Genomic DNA, 24,780 nt, shown 5'->3' with positions numbered 1-24,780 from the left:
TTTTCCTTATTGACTTAGCTTCCGTAAAGATACATCCCGTTCTTCGTTTTGTCAAATAAACACAGCATTAATAAGATTCTCTGAACAATACTAGGTACCTTAAGTCTTAACCGAATTTCCCCTCGAGTTTCCCAATCGATCGTCAAACTTTTCTGCTAAAATTCACACGAAATCTCGTTACGTCCTCGTCCAATTTTCGATATCGCGATTCTACTACTTTTTTTCTTACTTAATACTTTGTGTAGCGTTATTACACTGCGGATGTTTATACACCTATAGAAAACTTAAATATACAGTCATATACAAAATGTAGACAACATTTAAAAACGTACGAAATGTAATATTTGAAGAATGAAATTCTTACTTAGGTTCCTAAGTTCTTTTTTCTCCTAATTAACCTTTTCGAGGCTAATGATACACTATGTCCCAAGATGGCTTTTAGAACGACTGCTGAAAATTTGAATTTTTTAGCATTCCATTATAGGTGGAATTTCATATCTCATTTAAAAGATTACATTTTATTTATGTGTCTCGATTTAAGTGCATTATAGTTCGTACATTATCAGATTCATTGCTAAAAAAAATTCGTTTCAAAAGGGTGAAGTCCCATTTTGTCAGTCGTGTTCATAAAAACATAAATTTCCATAAACATCCGCAGTTATCATATCCATCAATCCGTTTTGATAACAATATTTTTCCTGTATCCATCTATATGCTCTTGCACTTTGTCTCTAATCTTACTTCGCATTTCTTAACCTCTTTCTCACCATTCACCTTTCTTTCATCAAACCTAACCAGCAGAGCATTCTTAAAAGTGAAAAATTATTTCGTTTCGCAGATGCAGGTGTGTCCTTACTGTCTATGTAGGCATGTGTATGTGTGTGTATTTCTGTCACAAGAACATCACCACCTATCGTTGCGTAGGCGTAGCATGCGATTTAAACGTTGAACACATTACCTTATGATCGCCTTGAGGGGCACCACAATGCGATGGATGTTGCACTTATCGAATGATACAACACGAAAAATGAACTATACGACCGCGTGAAATTTTGCTGAACCGACGAGAAGACGCAAGAAACATACCACCCTTCGTAAACCCGACGCTTTCGTGTCCGAGAGGCCACTGACAAAACTCGCGATTCCCCATTTTGCTCGAATACTCCTACCCCTACTCTTTGCAGTGTCATTGGAAGGGAGAACGGTGTAATAAGGATAGAAGATAAGGAGAAGTAGTAGGAGTAATAGAGAGGGAAAGAGGCTTTATCGACCCAACCGAACAACCACCAGTGCAAAAGATGGAGATACACTGGTAGCGATGGGTCTAACGAAAATATTTATCGTCCTATAGCATGGTACAAGTAGTTATCTACTTAGTTTTCAAGTAGTTATTTACTTAGAGTAGGTATGATACAGATATCGGTTCTATTCAGTATTATTATTAAACATTATAAATGTTCTTTTTCAGGACTTACGGAAAATAAGTTTGTTACGCGAAAGTATGGAAATAATGAATGTTTTACTTTATTTTATCACGTATTAAAGCTATTATTATTAGAAAAAGTTATGTTATTTATATATAATATTGGAACAAATGTAACATTAAAGTTCTCTCATTTCCCATTTTTAATTTCAAGACACAATATTGTGATTCATTTTGTCACCCTATTAAACTTGAGAAATATTTCTCTAAACTTAAATTAAACAATTTATCATTCCACTTCATCCATTCGTCATTTACAATATCAAATCGCAATATTATAATTCATTATTTTATCATAATAAATATAAAAAATATCTTTTCATGTTATAAATGTAATTTATAGCAAGTAATCTCTATAATAGAGATTGATGGATATGACCAAACCGTTTAAAAATACATATCATCTATCGGCAAGTAGTTAAATACTCACAAAGTGGCCACTTTTTTTTGTAGCCTGTTGACGCCGTACGGAGGTGAGGATCAATGCCATCACTATGCACATGCACGCTTCCGTGGACGAAGTTGACGTACGACAAAACGGCGCCAACGTGGTCTCTGCCAGGCCAATAACGTCTTTGGAAATTTTGACGCTTCCGAGTGGGGTCGCGTGGAATGAACAATTGAAGAACAGACAGGGAAACGAACAATCGTAGATAAGCATTGTGTATGCAACGACTATTCGAATGTTGTCCACTTTATACGAATATTAGGTCAGTTTTTCACCAATCATTTAAATACCTGCAATTCATAGATACATAGAATTTTGTTCTTTATTGAATATTATATTATTTTGTTTCATTTTGAATAAATGTAATTGATAGAAATTTTCAAAAATTGTTCATCAATAATTTCTGCCATATGTAATTTATAATATTTTTGTGCTATATAGTTTATTAACATATGGCAGGAACTGTAGACAATATTTTTATAAATATGCAATACCTCTTAATTCTAGTTTTGTATACTCTATAGTGTTCTGAATTTTGTATTGACTGAAAAAAGGATTAGGTTAATTAATGCATTGATCACGAAATGATTAAACTTAGAACGCTTTATCGACTTACCTCAATCCAACAAAATACGTTCTTATGAAGTGCATATGATTCTTTGGTGAACTTGAAAGAGGTAGATTGTTGTAGAACTCTCGACTTCGCTGAAGAAAGCAGATTCTATTTCAGTAATGAAAATCTTATAATGCGTGATGCGAAACTGAATTCCGCATCAAGCTTTTATTAATTAAGGAAGGTACATTAAGATGATTAGTAAAATGTACCACACCTGTTCAACGTTTGCACGCAACTCCTGTTCTTTTTTAATATTCCAATTTCTCTAATCTCTAAAAAAAAGCACATCAACAAAGAATGAGATTGAAAAAAGTTAACATTTTTTTCTGTATGAAATATAGAAAATTTATTATCATTTTTGTAAATTTCCGTTTAGAATAAAATAAAAGTATCATGTTCGTTTACCTTTTATTTTTATATGTTCTTCCTTTTTACTTATACATTATTTAAGAAAATTATTTCAGAAAATTATTTTATTTCAAAATCAAATATTTATTAAAGAAATTCTGTTTGATTTTGCATACCATTACAGAGTAGCTCTCCCTTGATGTTTATTGTCCGTTCAAAACTGTCTTACTCTCCTTACTCTGCCATGATCATCCTTTTCAAATATTTAGCCAGAAAGTACGCGGCAAATTGAAACAATATTTCAATTCTTAACATTTTACGTAACGTTTTATCTAAAACATTAATTTCAAAAAGAATTATTATTTATTATAAATTACCACAAATGCTATTTTAAATTGTTATTCTATTGGCCACTAGAAATGCTAATTCGGGAAGTTTCAGGTTAAAAATCACAAATTACAAGTTATTCTGTCTATCAACAGGATATAAATAATAAACACTATATATGTACGTGCGTGTGATTATCTCATTTGCTTCATTTGTCTTTTCTCTAAAAGGATATGAGTTATGTATTCACTGTGGCACACCTAGGTTAAAAGGCCATAATTCTGTAAATATATCATGCTGTGAATAAGATAGATATTTCCTTTATTTAAGCTTGATACTCATCGAAAGTAATATATCACAGTCATTTACGAAATTCAAATGTTATTCTTAATAATAAATCAGTTGGTCCTTCAAATATTCGAATCCTGCTTTTGACATTCAAAAAACATTTAAAAATCAGATCTAAAACTTTTAGTAATCAGTTGTAGTACTTTTTTCAAACAAAAGTCAATACATAACGTATAGACTGCGATTTGCAAATTTAAGATTCGAAAAATCTATAGAATATAATATGTAAAGATATATAAGAGATATTTAAAGCACTTATTATGATACTTAATAGATGAAACAAATAGATGAAACAAATTCTATTTAGATACGACTTCTTTAACCATGTTTATAAAAATATCAAATTGCATAAATATCCGCAGTCTAATGATATGAATCTGATTTACCGACAATGATAAAACCGTTGTAAGTCAGCGCACTCTGCGACATTCACGATGTAACGTTACATACTAGAAATCTATCTCTTTTATCCTAAGGAAATTTGATTGAATTTACCGTTAACTTGATCATAATTTTCCGTCATAAATGTTTTTCTATCCTTAAGTTTCAAAAATAAAATTGTTATTGAGCAGCAGGTGATATTCGCAACAACGTTTCGGACAACTGTGGTTGGCAACTATGTTTGGCAATCTGCCATATGAACAAGTAGTGTGAATGTAAGCCAATTATGACATAATATCGTCTGATTATCGCAACACACATTGCCAATATATCTTTATGCACTGTACAATGTTGTTATATAGCATAACTTCATTATGGTTCGCTACCATTATCGCTCAATACCATGAATAACCTATATTCCATGTGCCGAGATCCCTGAGAATTTGAATGGTTCGATTACGAAATTTTTCCTAAAGAGGGCGTGACAAAGAAGGGTGTAATATTTTTCACGCAATAATTGAACAAAAGAATACTTCTTTCTCTAATTTTACCATTATATAAACTAGTTATATAACTTTTCAGTGTGTCTATTAAAAAATTTCATAGAAACAACAGAATTACATTTGATACAAAAGTTTGATGACATTAAATGCAAAGGTGCAAGGAAGTATGAAACTTTGAAGAGAAGTTTGTTGCAAGTATACCATGAAGTATAGAATATATATATGTACATACAGTTGATCACAAAAGTAAATTCCTATATATTTTTATTAATATATTGTGTAATTGTATATGTTATTGAAACACAACTACCATGATTATATGTATGTATAAAATTTGAAACAAACCTGAAAATGTGTATAAAAACTACGAGAGATTTAGTGCAAGTATATATTTCACATTTATGTATAGATGAGAGAATTATTAGTCAATTGTCCATTATATTAAGTCTTAAATTCATTTAGTAAGATTGTTTTTTGCCAGTTATTATACTTAAGATGCCTGTTCATAATGTACATATATTTTTTATCAAATGTATGTTTACAATAAATATCTCGTAATTTATATATACATTTTCAAATTGACTTCCAATTTGTCCAATGTAATCATAGCACTCGTGTCTCGTTATATCACTAATGAAATTTTAAAATGTCTCCTGTAACACATCTACGATACGTATAGCTAACATAGAAGTTATGTATAGTGTATAGTAAGTGTTAAAATACTTTCGTGAGCCACTGTACGTTAGGTAACAGTAGAAAATTTCCAAAATGGAACGTATGCTTCTAGCTTTAGTCGTTTGAGCGCTGAACTGTTTGGTAAGGTATAACTTGCATTTCCTTTGCATTTAATCCCGTCAATTACATAACAGAGATGCGACGACCGGAAGCGCTGCTTAAGAAGCGTCAGCCAAAGAGTCAAAGGTATTTCTATGAAGCCCTTAGGATTGCAGGGTTTTACACATCACAATATTATGATATATCGTTTCCTAATAAAGAAACGTAACATGTATCGTATAACAATCGAACTCGTGCTGCAAAAGAACTTTCGTTTCTCCTTTTTTTTTCAGTTTCCTTCAATATATTGTACCTTAATATAAAGGCAACAACGATAAAATGATTGTGCAATACAAATATATATATATGTATATATCTCATCGAACTTCGATATTCTTTAAGTATCTATATACTTGTCTTAAATATAATACTGTATTATGTACATACATACAAATATAATATATAATACATACATTATATTTATATCGCTTTACAGCTTTGCTTTTCTTGTTCGTCTCTTTTAAAGAATGCAACGAAGAAAATATTCCCGCTGGAGTTTGGAACTGAAAGTTCTTACGAGATCACAGGAAATCACGATTTTACAAACGGCGATCACGATAAACAATAGACCCCATTTTTATTTGGACAAGGTACAAAAAATATTGTCAGCATACACGGTATGCAGAATGCGGTTTTACGTTAGAATATAAAACTCATTCACGATCTATTATTAAATAATTAAACAATAGCCTACTTTGCGAGATTATCGTCCGGGATAATCGGTCTGATTTATTAATAGAACCTCAGATCGATTGCCACTACGTTTAACGTATCAGAAGTTTCGAAATACTATGTGGAAAAACTACAAAGAGCCGGTTTTTTTTGCTCGTTTCTTCGCGGTTTATCCGCCTGTCGGTGATTCTTTCAGTTTCTTTTTTATATTTAAACAGTACGATGAACTTATATACAAAATACTAAGAAGTAAAAAGAATTATGTAATCAATATCGAGCATTTTCAGGTCAGAAGATAACATTCAATAAATAAGTTAATCATCAACAAAAAAGAAGATATATATATATATCGACAGGCGAAAGAGCAATTTTAAAGAGAAAGTGAAACTGAATGATCGAGACACCAGTAATAAACTTCCGCTTAATGAAGCGAAATTCGTTACTTCGAGTGAAGGCACTTTTACCCACAGACTGATTTGCACTTTCCACTGCACGCACACGCAAGATCAATCTACGTTCTGCTCTATATACATATACATTGCTCGAACATCACTGTCACACGTTTATAACGTTGCGTCTGTTTCTCGATATCGCGGTAAAATCGCTCAAATGAAACTTGACCGATACAACAATTTGTCAGAACGTAATAACAAACGAGTCGACTTCTAAACTACCATTACAGCGTTACAGCTTTCTAGCTTGTATCCGCTTGTACGTCTCTAAAGTCTATCCAATTTCCTATTAACATGCAATTTATTCGGTTTAAGAAAATAAGAACAAAAGTCGTTAGAATTGCGAGCCATAAAATCAACGTGAAAAATCAGGAGATAAAGGAATTATGTATATTTAAATAAAGAATTATACTTCTATGTATATCGTTAGATGTAAAAAAGAAACGAAAGAGGAAGTCGAGGTGTATAAATCGTCTATTATCGTTCGAGTTTCATTCAAGGGTTGTTTTATCTAGAAACAAATTGCACTTTTTCAAAATGAGCGATCATCGGGGATATATTTGCACATTTGCTTCGCAAAAATATTCCCAACAGATCGTGTGTTACATCGCTACATAAATCACTTTCGCGCTTTTCTCTTTACCAAAAACATCATACATACACATATATACATGTACATTTGCGCGTATTAATCATTTTAAGTAAAACAACATGAAAGTTCACGCTAGGAATTGGTAGAATACTTAAATCACGCACACATGGTGTATCGCGTGCATCGCTAGCCAAAATCGATACCACAACATGTAGCCTCGCGAACAAAGAATTCAGCTTAGGATATATCTTCAACTTTGTGAATTCCTTTGTAAGAAAATAACGTAGCAACGATGACACGCGAAACACATTGCTCGAGCTGCCAAGATTACCTTTCAAACTTACTGTCTATATATATATATATATATATACATTTATCTATACGCATTATTCTAATTTATAACAAGCCTATCCAGTGGACACATTCGTCGATACATAAGATTTCGAGTAAATCCTATTTTATAAGATCCTTTGTAAAATTTCGAGTAGATTCCACTCTTTGCAATCCAATCCGTACAAACGACCGATATTTCGATTTTTTCTTTTCTTTTTTAAGACTTTACTGACGAAACGAATGATTATTTTAATTACTTTTAAAGGAGGAATATTTAAAAAATTATAGAAATGCTTTACAGAATTATATGTCAGTTTTAACGGTCAGATTTGATTGATTTTGGAATCGATTGTATAGATGGAGACCGCAAAGGGCGAGTTTCGTGGCGAAACGCAATTCGCCAGGCTCAAAATTTCAAGCAGAGATACATTTGCACGCGATCTATATTTTTTTATTAATTTTCACTCGGTAACTCGATTACAGACGTTGAAAAAAATTGAAAGAGAAAGCAAGCGGTAAGAGTGGTGAAATAGTAGAGGACCGTTAATGGGCATATCTCTTCCTCCTTGCCTTTGCTTCGTGCGCGGAGGAAAAGGTAATGATATAACGCTAAAAACTGTACAATATGTATTTTATACATTCTGTTCAGGCCATTGTACGTGCTCGTGTTACAAGTATTATATATTCGTATCTATCACGCGCTGGTATATACAAATCGATACACATCCCGCCACATTCTTTGAAATTCACCGGCGTTCGCCCTTTAAAACACTTGTAAAAGGAAACAATAGAACCAGTAACGTAACGATCGAACTGAGATATTGGAGATTTTCCATGATGTGAGAAATTAAATCTATTCCTTATAATAAATTTATACATCTAGTCAATTTGTGTGTCTGTATCAATTTTGTAAGTAAATGTATTCAATGGAATTTAAGTTTTTACTAATAGATCATAATCATACACATGTATTATTTAAGGAAGGAATACATTTACCAAGAATAATGGACATTTTCATACTTAATTAATAATTTTGTTAAAACCTTAGATAAATCCACGCATTGACTAATAAGTGTATATATTTACCAAACAGGACATTTTCATCGTAACATATCAATGAACTTGCTTCTCATATATCATTTACAACATCATAATCGACGAAATAGTTGTTGAAAGCGTTTTAAAGTATATTGGAGATTATTTAAAAGTTTAAAAATTTCGATATGTTAGAATAAGTAAAAATGTTCGAACAGAAAAAGAGTAAGTTATGTCTTAGATGTTAGGCCACATGAATTGTAAAACACAGGTAACTTAAGGAGGAACCAAAAATCGATTTTCTGTGATAGTAGGCGAATCGAGGTAGATCCATAGAAATTTCAGATAGTCAAATAACATGAGTCGTAATAAAAAAAGATACATTTTTGTAATCTATAAATAATAATTCATATACCTTCGTCCATGAGTTTTTAAAATAAAAAGTGAAAAATAGAAGGAAAAGAAAATTGCTTCTAGAGACATGAAATAAAATGATCTATAAGTCTGTAAGTACCTTGGATCTGTTAAAAGAAAAGGATAAAACAAAAACGTTTGATATATGTGAATTGATTAAAATAAGGATAATAGAAAATAAAAGAAAAAATTGATCAAACGGAGAAGAGAGTGAAAGAACTATGGATCTACATAAAATCACAATGTCGCGTTCGAACTTACGAATCTTTAAAGGAAAGCAATGGAAAGTCGCGCTTTAGTTCCTCTACTATCTTCCATTATAATTAGAGAAAATAAAACATTTCTCTTTCTTCTTTATCACGGAATGCTTTAAACAAATAGGTACGAAAAAAATACAATGTACGTTAAACAGGAGTACGGTTTTGTCGAGTGCTGGCAAGGTCCTCGGTAAATTGCAATGTTTTATTAAACAGTCAATTAGTTTTCCAAGGATTTATCTTGCTACACTTAATTCCTGTGCATTTCGCTATCGATATCTACATGTATTTTGCGTTTTTATTCAAGACAATGATTCGTTTGCTTGCTACCCGAGTTTCAAAATATCATTTTTTCACAAAAATTCTGTTCTGCGATGAGTAGCAAATTATTCAAAATTCTTTCATTCATTAAACGTTGTAACTAAATTTGTTCCGCTCGCTAAATATTGTAACAAATACCTTACTTTGGATATTTTATATATTTTTACACATTTCATACACTTTTGCATCCATAAACATATAAACACGAAAACGTCCACGATCGAGCGATGAGATTCGTAAAACGAATAATCAAGATACATAAAAAGAAACTTTAAGTTAGCTAATAAAGAAACTACTGATGTTTTTACAAAATCACAATATATGTATGTAAATACGTATATGTATGCACGTATATATATACATATTTATATATACACACACATGGTTCTACAATTCTTTATAAAAAAAAAAAAACTCCATCGACATATCTATCTTCTTTTTTTGTCACAGATGAGAAACGCTCGAGAACATTGAACGCAGTGGATGAAAAAAGAAGAAACGGAATGAAAAGAAAACGGGTTGGTCAGGCAAACGAACCATCGTCAACGGAACTCATTCGTCACATTTCTTTTTTCTTTTCTCTTTTTTTCGTGCAATGGTGTTTGTTCCTTCGCAATAGGAAAAACAAGAACAAAATAAAAATGATTGCAAGATATTGGATTGTAATATATTCAATAACGACCTGTTCTTATATCTATTGCATATCGCGCTTTCGTCTTGACAATATAACATTCGTTTCCGTTTTTTTTCTTTCATTCAGATTCGAGCTCTCCTCGCAAAAAAAAAACGAAATGAACACATGTTATTATGTATTATGTATATTACTCGTGAAAAAGTGGGGGAAATGTACGAAGTGGACCAGAACATAAACATTGCATTTTTATTAATACACTTTGAAGATTCATTTGACATGCCTGTTTATAAACGAGCCTCGATGAAACGATTAGAAATGTGGACAGGCGGAGAAAAACAGGCAATTAGCGTTTTATTTCTGGTTAATAGGCAAGTGAATAAAGAGAAGCGATCCGTGAAACGAATTCTAAAGGCCTAGAGCTGCTCTCCTTTTCTTCCTTTTTTGCTTTTCTCGTTTCGACACGTAACATTCACCTTTACAGGCTAAAAGGATCAACGCTAAAGCAAAATCATTTTCACAGGTCAACCCACCTGACATATAAATATTCTTTCTTTTTTCACCTTGCTTGTACTTGTAATAACACATATGTACGTAAAACAGAAGTTTCTTTTGTCTTACATGAAATCCTAAGAGGTAAAATATCGACCATTACCGAAGCGAGAACCGTCGACGATACGCAAGCACATTATTGTATAATGTCCCTTGTTCCATCAATATTTGTATCGGCACTGATTGGAAGTGCTAACGACAAGGTTGTATGAAAATAACATTGATGGTCCCGCTTCGATAATACATCTAGTACTTTGTAATAAACGCGTGTACAAGTATCTGAGAATCGAATCAAGTTTCTTCAATGAGCATGAAGAGACGGAGCAAGAAAAAGAGATAGAGAGAGAATGCGTTTATATGTACGTGTACATCCTTTATATCTATATTATCTATGTAGTTTTATTTATATATGTATATAGGCGAATTAATCGCACAAAGAAGTGTGAATCTCCGACAAGGAAAATCACCTCATCTAGGATCACACCAACTCTTAACCCCATTCCCCCGTCTATATGTCCAGAGATGCACACAACGGTCTCCCTATGTGACGATTCCACAGTGGGTTTCTTTTTTTCACGCAGTAATTAATACGTATGTACAGAATACAAAAAAAACGATCGTTCTTTCTTATTTTTCAAAAACAGTGTATGTTCCTCCCTTGGTAAAAACTGCAGCAAAAGTTTCTTTCCTTCTTGTTTTCTCTTTTATCCTTCTTAATAGAGAGAATTCATGCACTTTCTACCAATTGTTACCACGTCCCCGACCTCTGAAGCCGTTACCCCTAAATTGTCCACCGCGTTTCAGTCCCCTCGGCATGAAGTTACCGATCACAGGTCCACGAGGTCCCCTGTCCATCCAAGGAGCTCTTGGACCACCCCTGAAACCCCTACCACGAGGTGGACCACCCCTCCAAGGAGGAAATGGAACCGGACCACCGAGACGCGGTCGAAAGTTCGGCCCAACGGGACCGTCGAAGTCGTACATTCCTTGATGTGATTCCGCCGAGACTTGTGGTATCGGCCCGTTCAAACCGGCGTCAGACTCTGTCGGTGTCTGCGGTCCGTTCGACACGATCCTCTGTTTACTACAGCTAACATCGTTCTCGTCAAAGCTACCATTCGTCGACGGTCTCTTCAATTCGTTGCTTGGCGTTGAATTTCCAAGATCGTCTACTTGATCTGGTATGTGTTGCTGTTGCGACTGCTCGGGCAGATTCATTTCTTGACCCGTATTTTCAATAGATTCGTTACTGTCACAGGTCTTCTCTGAGATTATAGCTTCTGGTTCGATGTGTTCTTCATATTCTGAGACAGGAACATATTGATTGTGCTGCGAGTCTTTAGGCTCCGTTATCACGGGTACAACAGTCACTTGGTTCATTGCTTGTTGTTCGTCCGTCTCCATAATTGGAGGTTCAGACTCGTGTTCGTGAAGATTCGAACCACTTGAGTATACAGATTGCTGGTCGAGGCTCCGTGAGTTTGGTGTGCCGTGTGGTAATCTACGATCTTGACAGTTTTCTTCTTGTTCGGTGTCTGGAAGATGCTCCTCATTCGTTGGCGCTTTGTTTTCGTTGGACAGTCCTATGGGCATACCATCTTCGTCGAGAATGACAACAGTGTCTGGTGCTGGTACCAGTAAAGGGCGACTGTTTGGTAGGATTTCTGGGGACGACCGCTGATGTTGCTCTTGCGATCGGGATTTGCGACTGTTTTGAAGGTTCCTTTGTTTGTGATCATCCGAGTATCTGTCTCGTCGGTTCCTTGGAAAACCACGACCACCTCGACCTCCTCGGTCGTTCCGATGAAAACCGATATCTCTATGCTGATGCTCCGTTGATTGAGAGTACCTGCCACGCATTTGTGGCTCACCAAGGAACTCCTGATTAGGTCGTAATGCGTGATTTTCACGATACTCAAACTCTTGCTTTGAAAATTCTGACTGAGTTTGGTGCATTTGATGGAATTCTTGTGGAAAATCCTGCTGGTTTTGGATGAAATTTGGCGGTGGCCTGTTTTGATGAAAATTTGATTGAGCTGGATGAAATTCTGCGGGATTGTGTCGAAAGTCTGTTTGATCTTGATGAAATGATGGTTGGCCTGGATGAAACTGCGGTGGCGGAGGTGGGGGCGGAAGTGGCCCTGAATGCATCATGTGCACGTCTTGCATTATTTGTCCGTGAGATCCTGGCATTTGACCCGCGGGAAGCGGAATCATTCGCATGTCCATGTCCATGTGCTGTGAAGTCGCTGATTGATTACCGACTCTCATATCCCTGTCTTGTGATCGAACGTCAACTAAAACCCTTCCCTTTGGCTTACTGTCAGTCTCGTCGTCCGACATTTCCATGTCGACGCTTTCCACAATATCGCCTGGTTGCATGTGTTGCCTGATTCCGTATTACAAAGCATTAAAGTTGTTACGGTGAAAATTAAAACTGCTATGGCAATCCTACAAAATTCTAGTAATTGAGCGAGTTTCAGTATCTTACCGGTAATCTTGATCGCCTGTGGACCACAAGTTGTTACTGTTAGCTAACGCATTCATAGAATTGTCGTTGACATTATGATTCGCCGGACTTCCTGTTAAACTAATCAAGTTTCGGTGATCAACATCCGCTGCTTTCATCAAACGATATGGTAATTGATTCTCTACCGTTATCGGGATAGGTATTACTCTGAAAAATAATAAATTAAATATGTTTTTGCTCAAAATTCCCTGATGAGTACACATATATGAAGTGATTCTTTTTGAATTGTTATTAAATTCTTCACCTATGATCTACATCTCCAGCAGTACTTAAAAGAGATTCTTGTGGTTGAGAGTCATCGTATTCAACTGGATCTGTAAATCCAGCTTTCTCATACATGGGTGGTGACTCTGGTGTTTCAGATAAGATTTCATTTTTCCCTCTAACAACATTAGTCCACGTAGTTTCGTTACTAGGATCCCATCTATCCATATCACCATCTATCCAAGTTTTTGCTTTTTCATCGCATTCACCAGGCCAAGTTGGATTCATGCTATTTTTTCCTGGAAATATTACGGAACCTGCTATGTTATAAACTTATAGAGCTGATATCAAAATTTTTATATGTTATATTGCAAAATAAATTCATACCCTTTTCCTCCCATTTGGCTGGTTCCTTCATAGTTTCACTCGTAGGTGTCCATGTTGGAAACTTAGGTGGTAACTTATTATAACAGTTTTCATCATCGAGAAAAATTGGTGGAGGTAATGGTGGAGGTGGTAAAGGATTAACAGTATTATTATTAGTTGGGCCATCAAAAGGTACAGTAATATTACTCTGGCTGTTTTGACTGGAATACGGTGAAGGAGTATGCGACTCGCCGGATAAGTTTCGAACAGGTAATGGAGTACTGTGGGTTATAGGACAATTATTCACACCAATAGGTGTGTTTTGATTTCCCATAATTCTTGAGATCACAGGGGTTACTGAATGCTGCCCTAGTATAGGTGAGTGTCTATAATTTGAACGCTGTGGAGATTCTACTCGTGATTCTGGAATATCTAAACCAAGACCAGGAATACCACCAGGATCTTGAGATCCATCAGAGGAAGGAAGAACAGTCTTTAAAAAGCTAGAGATATTAAAATCTGCACTATTACTTTCATTTTTGGAGGGCCTCATGTTGATTACTTCTATTGGTTTAGCCTAGTAAAATATGCATAATATCTTTATTATGTTTTATCAGATAATAAATGTTTATTTTGATTAAATATATACCTCCAATGATTCGTTATATTGCTGTGACATTCCAGTAGGAGTTAACGATCTTTCATTAAATATGTTTCGCTTTAATGTAAAAAACGAATGATTTACAATAATATTCATTGAAATTAATATGGTCTTCTAACTTTAGTGTCTTACCATATTACCAAAATCCACATTTCCTCCCATAAAAGATGAAAAATTATTAGTAAAATCACCGGAATCATTGCCTTGGCCCATTTCTGGAGCTGGTACAGGTACTGGATCATATTCATGAGAATATGAACCATACATAGATGGTGGTGCTACATCTATAACTCCTAACTGATTTTGAGATTGATTTTCTTCTCCTGGAAGTTCTATATCACTATCAGGACTTGGAGATGGAGCATTTATGTCTGGTGATGGAATTGGTGAAACTAATGTTGGTAAAAGCTCATCCAATTTTTTCTTCAAATTTTTTACACGACTACCAAAATTTCTGTATGCCTATTGATAAAGAATTTTAAGAATGTTAAGAAACATTAATGAGTATTATGGATAGTACACTGATTTTTTTTAATGTACTTACATTAGTAACTATTTTCACTTCACCTCTTTGAGTTTCATAAAATTGATCAGCCTGTTCTAACAGCTCAAGTACTTGAGTTCTTTCTCTAATTTCTGCCTCCAATGCACGTACATAATTTTCAACATTTCTAACTGCCAAATCCACTTCCTTTTCTGCATCTTCAACCCTTCTCCTATCTTTTAAAGAAGCACATAATTCTTCTGCATTCTCTATATCTATATTGCTGTCACGTAAATCTCTTAATCGAGCATCAGTTGCTTGTTCCAGTGTAGCACATGATCTCATAGTAGAAATGAGTAAAGCAGCTTGAAATTCTTCTGGAGGTACTGTTGGCTGGGGTTCTAATTTCTTTTTTGGAGCTGCTGAAATTAATCCGGATAGGTCTGCCAGGAATTCTTCATCATACACTTGTCTCTGATCCCAAATTTTAAAAATCCTTAATATACGATGTTTCACTTTCTCATCTCTAACCATGGTCGTTGCTCGTTGCAGAGTTGTGCCCCAGGATTCCACAAATTCAAAATTTTTTCTCTTGGAGTATTGTATAACATCATTTGCCAGATAAAAAAGTGTAAGGCGGTGCTCAACTTTTACTGTCATTTAAGAAAATGTCACTGTTATCTTACAAGTTACAAATCAATAAAAAAAATTGATATAACTCAAGAACTACCTCAAAATGTATTAAACTAAATAATTACAAATAAAAATTTATATAACAGCATGTATATTTCTAATGACAATAATGGAATCAAATATTAGAATAACATAATACATAAATTTTTAATATTTTACTATAAAAAATTAAATATCTCATCAATTACAGTTTACATTCTTAATAAAACCCTTTAAGATCACTCTATTTCCCAATACCAATAACACAAATAATCTAAATCTTAAAACATAAACAAAGAAAAATAAAACTTAGAACTAAATACAGCAATGATTTCATATTGAACAAAAAATATAAACTTACCCTTCTTAAGAACTTGCAACCAGGTAGCGACAATCTTCTTATGGTGCTGTCTCCTCTCCAAACACCAAGCAGAAAGACCTTGTATTGACTCCTGCGAATCTTTCAATGTGTGAAGCCTTCGTTCGAAGAGCTCCACATCAAAATCACTTGACGCCATTATAGATTGGAATAACACATTTAACGTGATGTTTACAAGGTTAATTCAACGTCACGTTTTAACGTGAACCACCGAGAGGAACACGTGGAACTTTGTTCTGCTATCATAGGTATGTCTATATACCTAGACAATCAACCTAACCAAGTAAGTATCGCTACTATGTCGATCGTCGGGTTATTAAACCTCGTGAACGTTCATTCGGATCAAACCATCTTATCCTTTTTATCCCGATAACGTTTTCCAATTCGTCGAACTCTGTTTCGCACAGAAAACAACCGAAATTTCTGAAAATCACTTCGCTTCGGAGTTCGTCTAATATGCACGCTAAAGACACCGCTTTCACGTCGCTTACGAACCTCAATGAAACTTCTTCGATCCCACCAGTAAATCCGTAGCAACGATAATTTCATCCACTCGGTATTATTGTACACGTAATATGTCAACTTTCGCTGGGTATCTGAAAACTATCGTATTTCTATGTGACCGATCTTGAAAACAAGAGTCCGCCATCTTTTTAGAACCAAAACACGAGCGCGCAATGGCCGGCGCGATTTTCCAGTATACAGGGTAACACTGAAATAAGTAAGCTTTAGTAACATCGTTTATCCTTCCTGAGAATGAAAAAAAGTCATGTAAACATAGATCCAAGGACTGTCTTTTCTGAGATATAAACATGTTTTGATTATATTTAATGTTTCTTGAATAGTTTTCACGTGTAGAATTATGAATCAATTGTGGATTTTTATTCTTCATATTGTTATTTTTTATTCTATATTTTTATCAATACAATTAATGTAGAACTTATAAATTGCAGTGACTCGTTTTACCTATTAACAAAATATAGGAAATTATTATAGATCCACTCTACTTTAGACATTTCATATATTTTTGCATATTATGTGTATACATATTTGAAATTTTGTACAAATGCATAAAAATTCATAGTCTAATTATGAGCAATGTCAACATATTCTTTCTGTCATATAAGAGCTAAATATTAGTAAATATTATAACATATACAAAAATCGTATTGCATTACAGTATTTGACAAAATCCGGAATATACCGGTAATTTTTTAATGTCTTTGATAATCAAATAATGATATGAATACGCATATTGATAATACAGAAGAAAATCATGTTTAATAATTTAATTTTGTAATCGATACACAGTCAGGAAGAAGCTGATTCCAGTATAAAAATAAATTAAAAATGCAGGATGTTTTAGACAAATTTGTTTTCGAGAATATTAGTTTTGAATAATTAGTTAATAATGCATTTATAAGTAACTTGGCTAGTTTGCTCAATTTATACATATAGTCATCACTGTGTACTTCTATGTTTATAAACAATCTAAATTAGGATTTGTATAACTTAATTTGTAAGTATAATTTAAAATAATGCATTAAGGTCTTAATATTGACATTAATAATTTATAAAATGTTAAAAATGTTGTCCTCGATGTCCATGACAATTGTTTTATTTATTATTCTTAAATCGTGAAAACAATTAAATTCTTGATATCGTAAATACGGTTTTAGATTTTCGTTAACTAAAATAATACATTAATTATTGAAACTCTTACAATTATTTATAATTATATCAAATCATAATTGACATTTATAAACACAAATTAGTTAGCTGGAGACAAAATTCAGAAACAGCATTTTTTCACAGGATACACTACATTTCGCTTTCAAACTTCTTAATTGATCTCTATATTAAATAATACCACAAAAGAAATCTATGATAACGTTTTCCAGGTAACAGTTCGGACTTTGGTTCTCTCAGGGCTAATAATAGAGAGGAAATTTCCTCTTTGCTAGTAACAAATCAATCATAAATAATCTCTTTTCATATCGTATTTTTATGATTGATTACCTCTAATTTAAGAATAATAATAATTAATTAAGAATAATTTTATTACTAATTAAACAAAACGTAAACTATAGATATTACAAGTCGTATAAGGATTAATGCTTAATTCATTTAACAATAATGTCTAAAAATGTAAATTATGTTATGTAAATTAAACATGTTATGTAAATAAAACAAATTTACGTAACATCTTTTTTAAACCTGAATCGATTAAACGCTAACTGCCGTAGTATTTATTTTACTGCAAATTTACCATTAGTTAGGTTAATAATTTATATCCCAGTTTAATTACAAACTTTATTTAGAAAATTAATTATTGTATCTATAGAAAACCAAATTTAATGATACTTAGGAAGCGACATCTCGAGTAGAAAGATTGTAACTTAAGTTAGTATTAAGTAAATGTAGAGATGGAAAGAAGTTTCCTGAAACGAACGCAAATTTGATTGGTTATTTCTGATGAACCCAATACAATCATAATAACAAGCACGTCTATCAGTCAGAATTTTCGCATTAGAATCGCAATAGAATTCTATCTATTTCGCAATAGAAGGTCAGAAGTACGGCAAATAGAGATGAATAGAGAGATCTCGAGAACAATGTTAAAAAAATCTGTCAAAAAATTGACATTAGGAATAAGGGCCTCTCGTGGTCAACGGTTGCACTGTTCGCCGATTTCGTATTCGGGAAACGGGAGAAACGAGCGAATGCTCGGCAAGAGGAGAAATGTATGATCGTGACTCTAGCTTGTATCGGTGAGTACTGGAGGAGGAATGTGCGCACGGCACATAGCACTGCCAGAGCAAACATATATATATGTACAGATATACTGCCAGCAATGAGTACTAGGATACTGACTGTTGTTGTAATATAAATCACATGTCTTTTATTGCTTTTATTTTCTAGTTATTTTATTATAAATTTATTATTCCATTTGCATTATACATGGCTTGTAATGAAGACTAAATAAAGTAAAATTTGTTAGAATTATCTAATAAATATGACAAGTAGATATACTAATACTTATGTCTGACAGTGTAGATAGATTTGTTGTCAACTATCTATTTTAAAGATGGTCGTCAACCAATTTCGATAATTTCTGAATATAATGAAGCAATTTATAGCAAAAAGCGCAATTTAAAAAGAGGAACACGGTTTCGTTTTGTCGAACCAAAGGAGGTTAATTAAATGATATAAACAATGCCCAATTTGCAAATTTAAAACAAACATATTTAAAAATTAAAAAATACGTTAAAACGTACTTTCTGTTCCTAATTAAAGTGTAAATAATTAAGCGTCGAAAACTTTACGACGTAAAGATAGAAAGCGTAAATGTAAAGTTAAAGTGGAAAGTATCGAACATTCCGAGCATCTGTATGTCGCATGTAAGTGTCTATCCGACTTTTTCCAAGGCCGCCCGAAGCCGTAATCTCGCGTACCCACACATCCTTAGTAAGCACGAATTTGCCTCTTTAAACGAATTTGTCCCTTTAAAAGGATACCAACTATTCCCGCTACTTTATGAAACTCATCACTCGAAACAGTTCCCGTTGTTATCTATAATCTAAATAGATATTTCTTACAGCATCGCATATGTGTTGTGCATAGAGGCTTTAAACTCGTCTGACCCTCTTTTATAAACAAAAGATAAGCGGCCAGCGGCCGGCAACCAACTGACGCATATGTTGCCACAAACGCACAATCATATGCAGAAATACGTTATAGAGATACCAATGGTTTTTTACAAATATCTTGAAAACTAAGACCGACCACCGGTTATATGTACAAACAGAAGTTTTTTAAAATGTTGAGCTTTACAATATAGTCAAGAATCATCGAAATCCCAAAGGAAGTAACGTTTCTTTAAGTTTACTAAATAACTAGAAAATAAAATTATATAAAAAGCATGTAATTGATACTAAATATCAATCAACGTCCTAGTAATATGTCATAGCTAACAATATGTATGTACATATATATTTGTTCCGCCACTGTCCTATGTCGTGCGCATATTTCCTTTTCACTGCTCAACAGTACGAGTCAGGATCGCTGGTCACACATTTCTACTTTCTCTCGCTGTTAGCATTAGCATGTTTCTCCCACCAAGAGCACCAAAGACGAGACGTGATGATAGTACAGCTGTTGACCACGAGAGGCCCTTATTCTTAGTGTCCATTTTTCACCCGTAAACATTGACGATTTCCCTACTCCATACTCCCTACTTCTTAGTCATGTCTGGCGACGGCGATTGCTAAAGTGGCAACTGGCGACGAACACTGTGTTAACGAATCTATAGTCATTTAACATTTAGCAGCTGAGTGCAATTGACCTACTCACAAAATAGTTTTGTCAATTTTCATTTTTGTATTATTAGATAGCTATAAGTAAGAATAAAGTTCAGTACGTAGTATTTATTAATAAGTGATAACGTTTTAAACAGCTGTGTCCAAGGAAAAGAACATCTAAGTATACTTATTATTTTTTCTTGAAATTCCAGAGTCCACTCTACTTCTAAGAAAACTTCAAAATGTCACAGAGGACAAAGGTTTATATTATTGGTGTCGGTATGACAAAATTCGAGAAACCGGGTAAACGGACAGATTTCGATTATCCGGTCATGGTGAAGGAAGCAGTTACAAAAGCTTTGGAAGATGCAAAAGTTTCTTATGATAATGTGAAAGCAGCATGTGTTGGATATGTATATGGTGATTCTGCTTGTGGTCAACGAGCGTTGTATCAAATGGGTTTTACCGGTTGTCCTATATATAATGTAAATAATAATTGCGCCACTGGCTCAACCGCTTTAATGATGGCTAAACAGTTTATTGAAAGTGGCTCTAGTGATTGTGTGTTGGCTCTTGGTTTTGAAAAAATGGAAACAGGTTCTGTAATGCCTAAATATATGGATCGTACCAATCCGTTGGACAAACATGTGGAACTCATGGTTCATATTGCTGGTGAATCATCACAAATTATTTTTGAGCTACTTTTTGTAAAGAATTTGTGTTCCATTATTAGTTTTTTTTCTCTTTCATTACTTATTTGTATTTTTATTCCCAGGTATAAACGAAAGTCCAGTCACTGCCCAATTGTTTGGAAATGCTGGACTTGAACATATGAGGAAATATGGTACCAAAGTTGAGCACTTTGCGAAAATTGCGTGTAAAAATCATTTACATTCTACAAACAATCCATACTCACAGTTCCAAGAAAGATACACATTGGACGAGGTAATGAAATCTCCAAAAGTATTTGGACCTCTTACCAAGCTTCAGTGTTGTCCAACATCCGATGGTGCAGCAGCTGTAGTTCTGGCTAATGAAGACTTTGTTCGTAAACGTAGACTTGAGTCTCAGGCAGTAGAAATTGTAGCAATGGAAATGGTCTCAGATCTAGCTTCGACATTCACAGAGAGGAGTTCTATTAAACTTGTTGGGTAAAAAACATCAATGTATATCATGTATTTGGCAATTTGTCAACATTAAGAGAGGTAAGTAATATTTGTTTACTTTACAGCTATGATATGACAAAACGTGCTGCTGAAAAGGTGTTCACTCAATCTTCTTACAAGCCATCAGATGTGGATGTTATAGAATTACATGATTGCTTTTCTACTAATGAACTTATTACATATGAAGCATTGGGTCTTTGTCCTCCAGGTGATGGTGGAAAGTTAGTTGATACTGGAGACAATACATATAGAGGGAAATATGTAATAAATCCTAGTGGTGGTTTGATCTCAAAGGGGCATCCTTTGGGAGCAACAGGATTGGCACAATGCGCTGAACTTTGTTGGCAACTTCGAGGAGAAGCTGGCAAACGACAAGTGCCAAATGCAAAACTTGCTCTTCAACATAACATAGGTTTAGGTGGAGTAGTTGTGGTTGCTCTGTATCGTATGGGCTTCAATCAACCTGATATAACTAAGAGTAACTTAAGTGCATCTGATTCGGACCAGTTCAAGGCAAGTGCGTTGTTTAAATTATTAGACATCGCAATGCAAGAGGATGAAGAAAATCTGGTCGAAAAAGTTCGCGGAGTATTCGGATTTAAAGTAATCAACGGACCAGGAGGCGCGGAAGGCTTTTGGGTTGTGGATAGTAAAGTAGGAAAAGGAAAAGTAGAATATAATGGAAAAACCAAACCCGATGTTATAATTACGATTAGCGATATGGATATTGTCGATTTTATTTCCGGAAAATTGAATCCGCAAAAAGCATTTTTCCAAGGAAAAATTAAGATCCAAGGTAACATGGGAATGGCAATGAAACTAATCGAGTTACAAAAGCGTGCAGGCAAAAAGATTGAACTTCTTCGATCTAAACTATAAAGGGCATTAAGTCAATGAAAACAATCTTTCAATATCGAAGACGACGTAAATCTAATTCCAGAAATCAGAGCATTACGTATGCTATTTTACTATTCTTTTTTTATTTTATTTATAATCTGAATACTTAATCAAAGTATACACACTCTCATTCCACTATCTAAAGTTATATAATTTAATATACACTGTTCTCAATTGTTATTGTGTACGCGTACACGAAATTGAATTATTTAAAATATGATATCGTTATTATATAATTAAAAAGAAGAAAGTTTTTTAGAAAGTTTTTATATGAGATATACTGATAGTTACTATTTATCTTAAAATTCTATTTTTATAAGTGTTATTCCACTTTGAGAGAATTATATTTGATAAGAAAAAAAGTGAATAAACAAAAAAATAACAATAATTTTCTTGTTTCACATTAAATATAAAGTATTTTTATCTGTCAGCCTTATCTAGTTCTTAAATGAACTGTAACTCAACCCAATTTGTAGTCAAGAACAAATCCTGATTATTTCTTAGAAATAATTGTGTTCAGTTTCTAAGTCAAATTAGCAATTTTATTCTGAGTTTATTGAATTGGTTGTAATATGTCATCAAATTATGTTTTTTAAAAAAAAATATCTGTTCAAAGGTAATAGATATGTATATAAGAAAAGATGTTAAAAAAAAGAAAAGTTTTTATAGAATTTTAAAAATGATGAAAAACATAGATGATATAAATTCAGAAGCGAGATATAATAAAAAATAAATAAAAAAATTACGCGATGAAGGTGTAGGGTATTGAATTTATTAACGATATTTGTTTTTTACTATAAAATAAATGAAACGAACAAATTAGTGCTTTTTTTTTTAATGAATCTTGTTCCTTGCCTCCATGAAGATATTCCTTGCGTATTCGTAAGCATTACGTGCTCGATGAATAGCGGTATTTCACAATTTATCACAACTTGTTAAGGTTTCACTGAAACTGGTTTTCTATCAGTTAAAGGAATTCTTCAATACATATTACACGTGGGATTTTAATTGATTACATGTAACATGTTCGTAAATTAAGAATTTTATACAATTGTAAGCAATATAAATTCATAATTACAAATAATATAACAAATAGAAAATTGTAATGTACTACATTACAATATAATTTAAGATAATAAATATAGAAAATTAAAATTTCAATTAAAATTTAAATTTCTGAAAGAAAATAGTTACTTTGCATTAATAAATCTTCTTTTACAATAGTATAATAGAATACAATTTCCATTTTCGAGATTGCTTGACACTAACCTTACCAGATCCGGTCAAATGATCGGTTCCAAAATTTAATTAAAAATTGTACATTCGTTATTTCTTTTGCTCATCTGACTTTATGTAAATTCTTATATTAACAGAAATTGAGAAATTGATTAATCAGATAATATAAGAATTATATAAAGTTAAGTGAATAAAAGAAATAACGATGAATGTACAATTTTAAATTAAATTTGGAAACCGATTATTAGAACGGGCCTGGTAAAGTTAGTGTTAATAACTGGTAGCAAAAGATGTACGTAAACCGGGAATATATTATGGGCAATATGCCATTCGATATATAGTTAATAATGACGACTGTCATCTACCAAATTATCACCTATAAAATTGTAATGCGGTGAAAAGAAAGTGGAAACTATACAATAATTAAAGAGCTCATAATAAAGACAATTCTTATCAATTTTTGTCTTTAACTTTTATTCCATATATTCTAGTACCTTATTGTATGCTGAGTTTTACAAAATAATTTTGTATCATATAATTCGCATTATTAGCGATGGTAAATACGTTTATCCATAGCGTTTTTAATTAACGCTAACTTAAAGATCGTATTAAAATGCATCGTTCGATAATACATATCATTAACTACTTATTTTTAACAAAAACTGGGATAAATTTGCAAAATTTGTTCTAGATGTTTTTGTGCAGTTGCGTATAAATGTACTATGTTCAAGGTGGAGAGAATAATTTTATGTGTAATGTTCCTGAGTATAATTCTGAATGACTGAGTATTTGTATAATCATTAATATTAATAAACAGTTTGCATCTTGCAACTTCTAGTATGAAAAAAACCTGTTGAATTACTTGTTTAAACCTTATGGAACAATAATTGGACTGCAGATTTTTATACAAATTTATATTTTTATACTATACGATATATTATTATACAGGTTGTGCCTACGCTTTTCCGTATAACTTTGCCAACAGATTCTACGAGTGAAATTAAAAAAAAGTATCATATAAACATAAGTTTGAAAATGCTTTGTTAAGAAACTATAACAAAAATTCGAAATAACAACGTATAGATTTTCGTTCGATAGCATAAGAACAGATTGGCAATATTTATCTGATCTGTTTATAGAAGCTGTGTAAATCCTGAGGTCGTTAATATATAAGAGGAATTAATGCAAAAATATTTATAATTTATAAATGAATTATGCTCAATAAAATGCAAGGAAATCAACGAGAAATTTGCAATAAATTCAATATCTGACAAATGCCAAAGCTGTATTTATAAGAATGGACGACACTTTGAAATGGAACTAACGTAGGTATATAT

The 24,780-nt window shown here is 33.1% G+C and overlaps 3 protein-coding genes and 2 long non-coding RNA genes across 8 annotated transcripts in view; 2 read left to right on the top strand and 3 right to left on the bottom strand.

Moving 5' to 3' along the window:
- LOC117211722 (multiple C2 and transmembrane domain-containing protein) overlaps positions 1-1,138 on the bottom strand; it is a 37,759-nt gene extending 36,621 nt beyond the window's left edge. For both annotated transcript variants that reach the window (XM_033455917.1, XM_033455918.1), the window contains exon 1: positions 959-1,138. The gene's annotated coding sequence lies outside the window, so the exon portion shown is untranslated. The remainder of the gene's footprint in view (positions 1-958) is intronic.
- A 1,205-nt stretch (positions 1,139-2,343) lies between these two features.
- LOC117211633 lies at positions 2,344-3,849 on the bottom strand. Its single transcript, XR_004488284.1, has 5 exons — positions 3,407-3,849; positions 3,072-3,227; positions 2,762-2,819; positions 2,548-2,636; positions 2,344-2,475 (listed from the first exon to the last, which is right to left on the bottom strand). It is a non-coding gene; the product is annotated as an uncharacterized LOC117211633 (long non-coding RNA).
- A 1,233-nt stretch (positions 3,850-5,082) lies between these two features.
- On the top strand, positions 5,083-5,757 carry LOC117211634. The gene is made up of 2 exons (XR_004488285.1): positions 5,083-5,375; positions 5,522-5,757. It is a non-coding gene; the product is annotated as an uncharacterized LOC117211634 (long non-coding RNA).
- A 4,292-nt stretch (positions 5,758-10,049) lies between these two features.
- On the bottom strand, positions 10,050-16,557 carry LOC117211631. 2 transcript variants are annotated; one of them, XM_033455734.1, is made up of 8 exons: positions 15,826-16,557; positions 14,853-15,445; positions 14,441-14,770; positions 14,297-14,365; positions 13,669-14,224; positions 13,322-13,598; positions 13,039-13,224; positions 10,050-12,936 (listed from the first exon to the last, which is right to left on the bottom strand). In XM_033455734.1, exons 1-8 carry the CDS (start codon positions 15,980-15,982, stop codon positions 11,286-11,288), a joined length of 3,819 nt encoding a protein of 1,272 aa, XP_033311625.1. In that variant the 5' UTR covers positions 15,983-16,557; the 3' UTR covers positions 10,050-11,285. The 2 variants fall into 2 exon arrangements, with proteins under 2 accessions (XP_033311625.1, XP_033311626.1); XM_033455735.1 differs by having other exon boundaries at positions 13,322-13,580; positions 15,826-16,556.
- A 3,536-nt stretch (positions 16,558-20,093) lies between these two features.
- LOC117211632 (non-specific lipid-transfer protein) lies at positions 20,094-22,586 on the top strand. Of its 2 annotated transcripts, none has more exons than XM_033455736.1 (4): positions 20,094-20,235; positions 20,355-20,816; positions 20,920-21,295; positions 21,376-22,586. In XM_033455736.1, exons 2-4 carry the CDS (start codon positions 20,387-20,389, stop codon positions 22,187-22,189), a joined length of 1,620 nt encoding a protein of 539 aa, XP_033311627.1. In that variant the 5' UTR covers positions 20,094-20,235; positions 20,355-20,386; the 3' UTR covers positions 22,190-22,586. The 2 variants fall into 2 exon arrangements, with proteins under 2 accessions (XP_033311627.1, XP_033311628.1); XM_033455737.1 differs by having other exon boundaries at positions 20,094-20,259; positions 20,357-20,816.
- The last annotated feature ends 2,194 nt before the right edge of the window (positions 22,587-24,780 follow it).

Source organism: Bombus bifarius, unplaced genomic scaffold, assembly GCF_011952205.1.
Source record: "Bombus bifarius isolate JDL3187 unplaced genomic scaffold, Bbif_JDL3187 scf7180000008240, whole genome shotgun sequence".
Taxonomy (NCBI): Eukaryota; Metazoa; Arthropoda; class Insecta; order Hymenoptera; family Apidae; genus Bombus; species Bombus bifarius.
The sequence above is the reverse complement of the archived record's forward strand: the minus strand, read 5'-3'. Positions and strand labels throughout refer to the sequence as shown.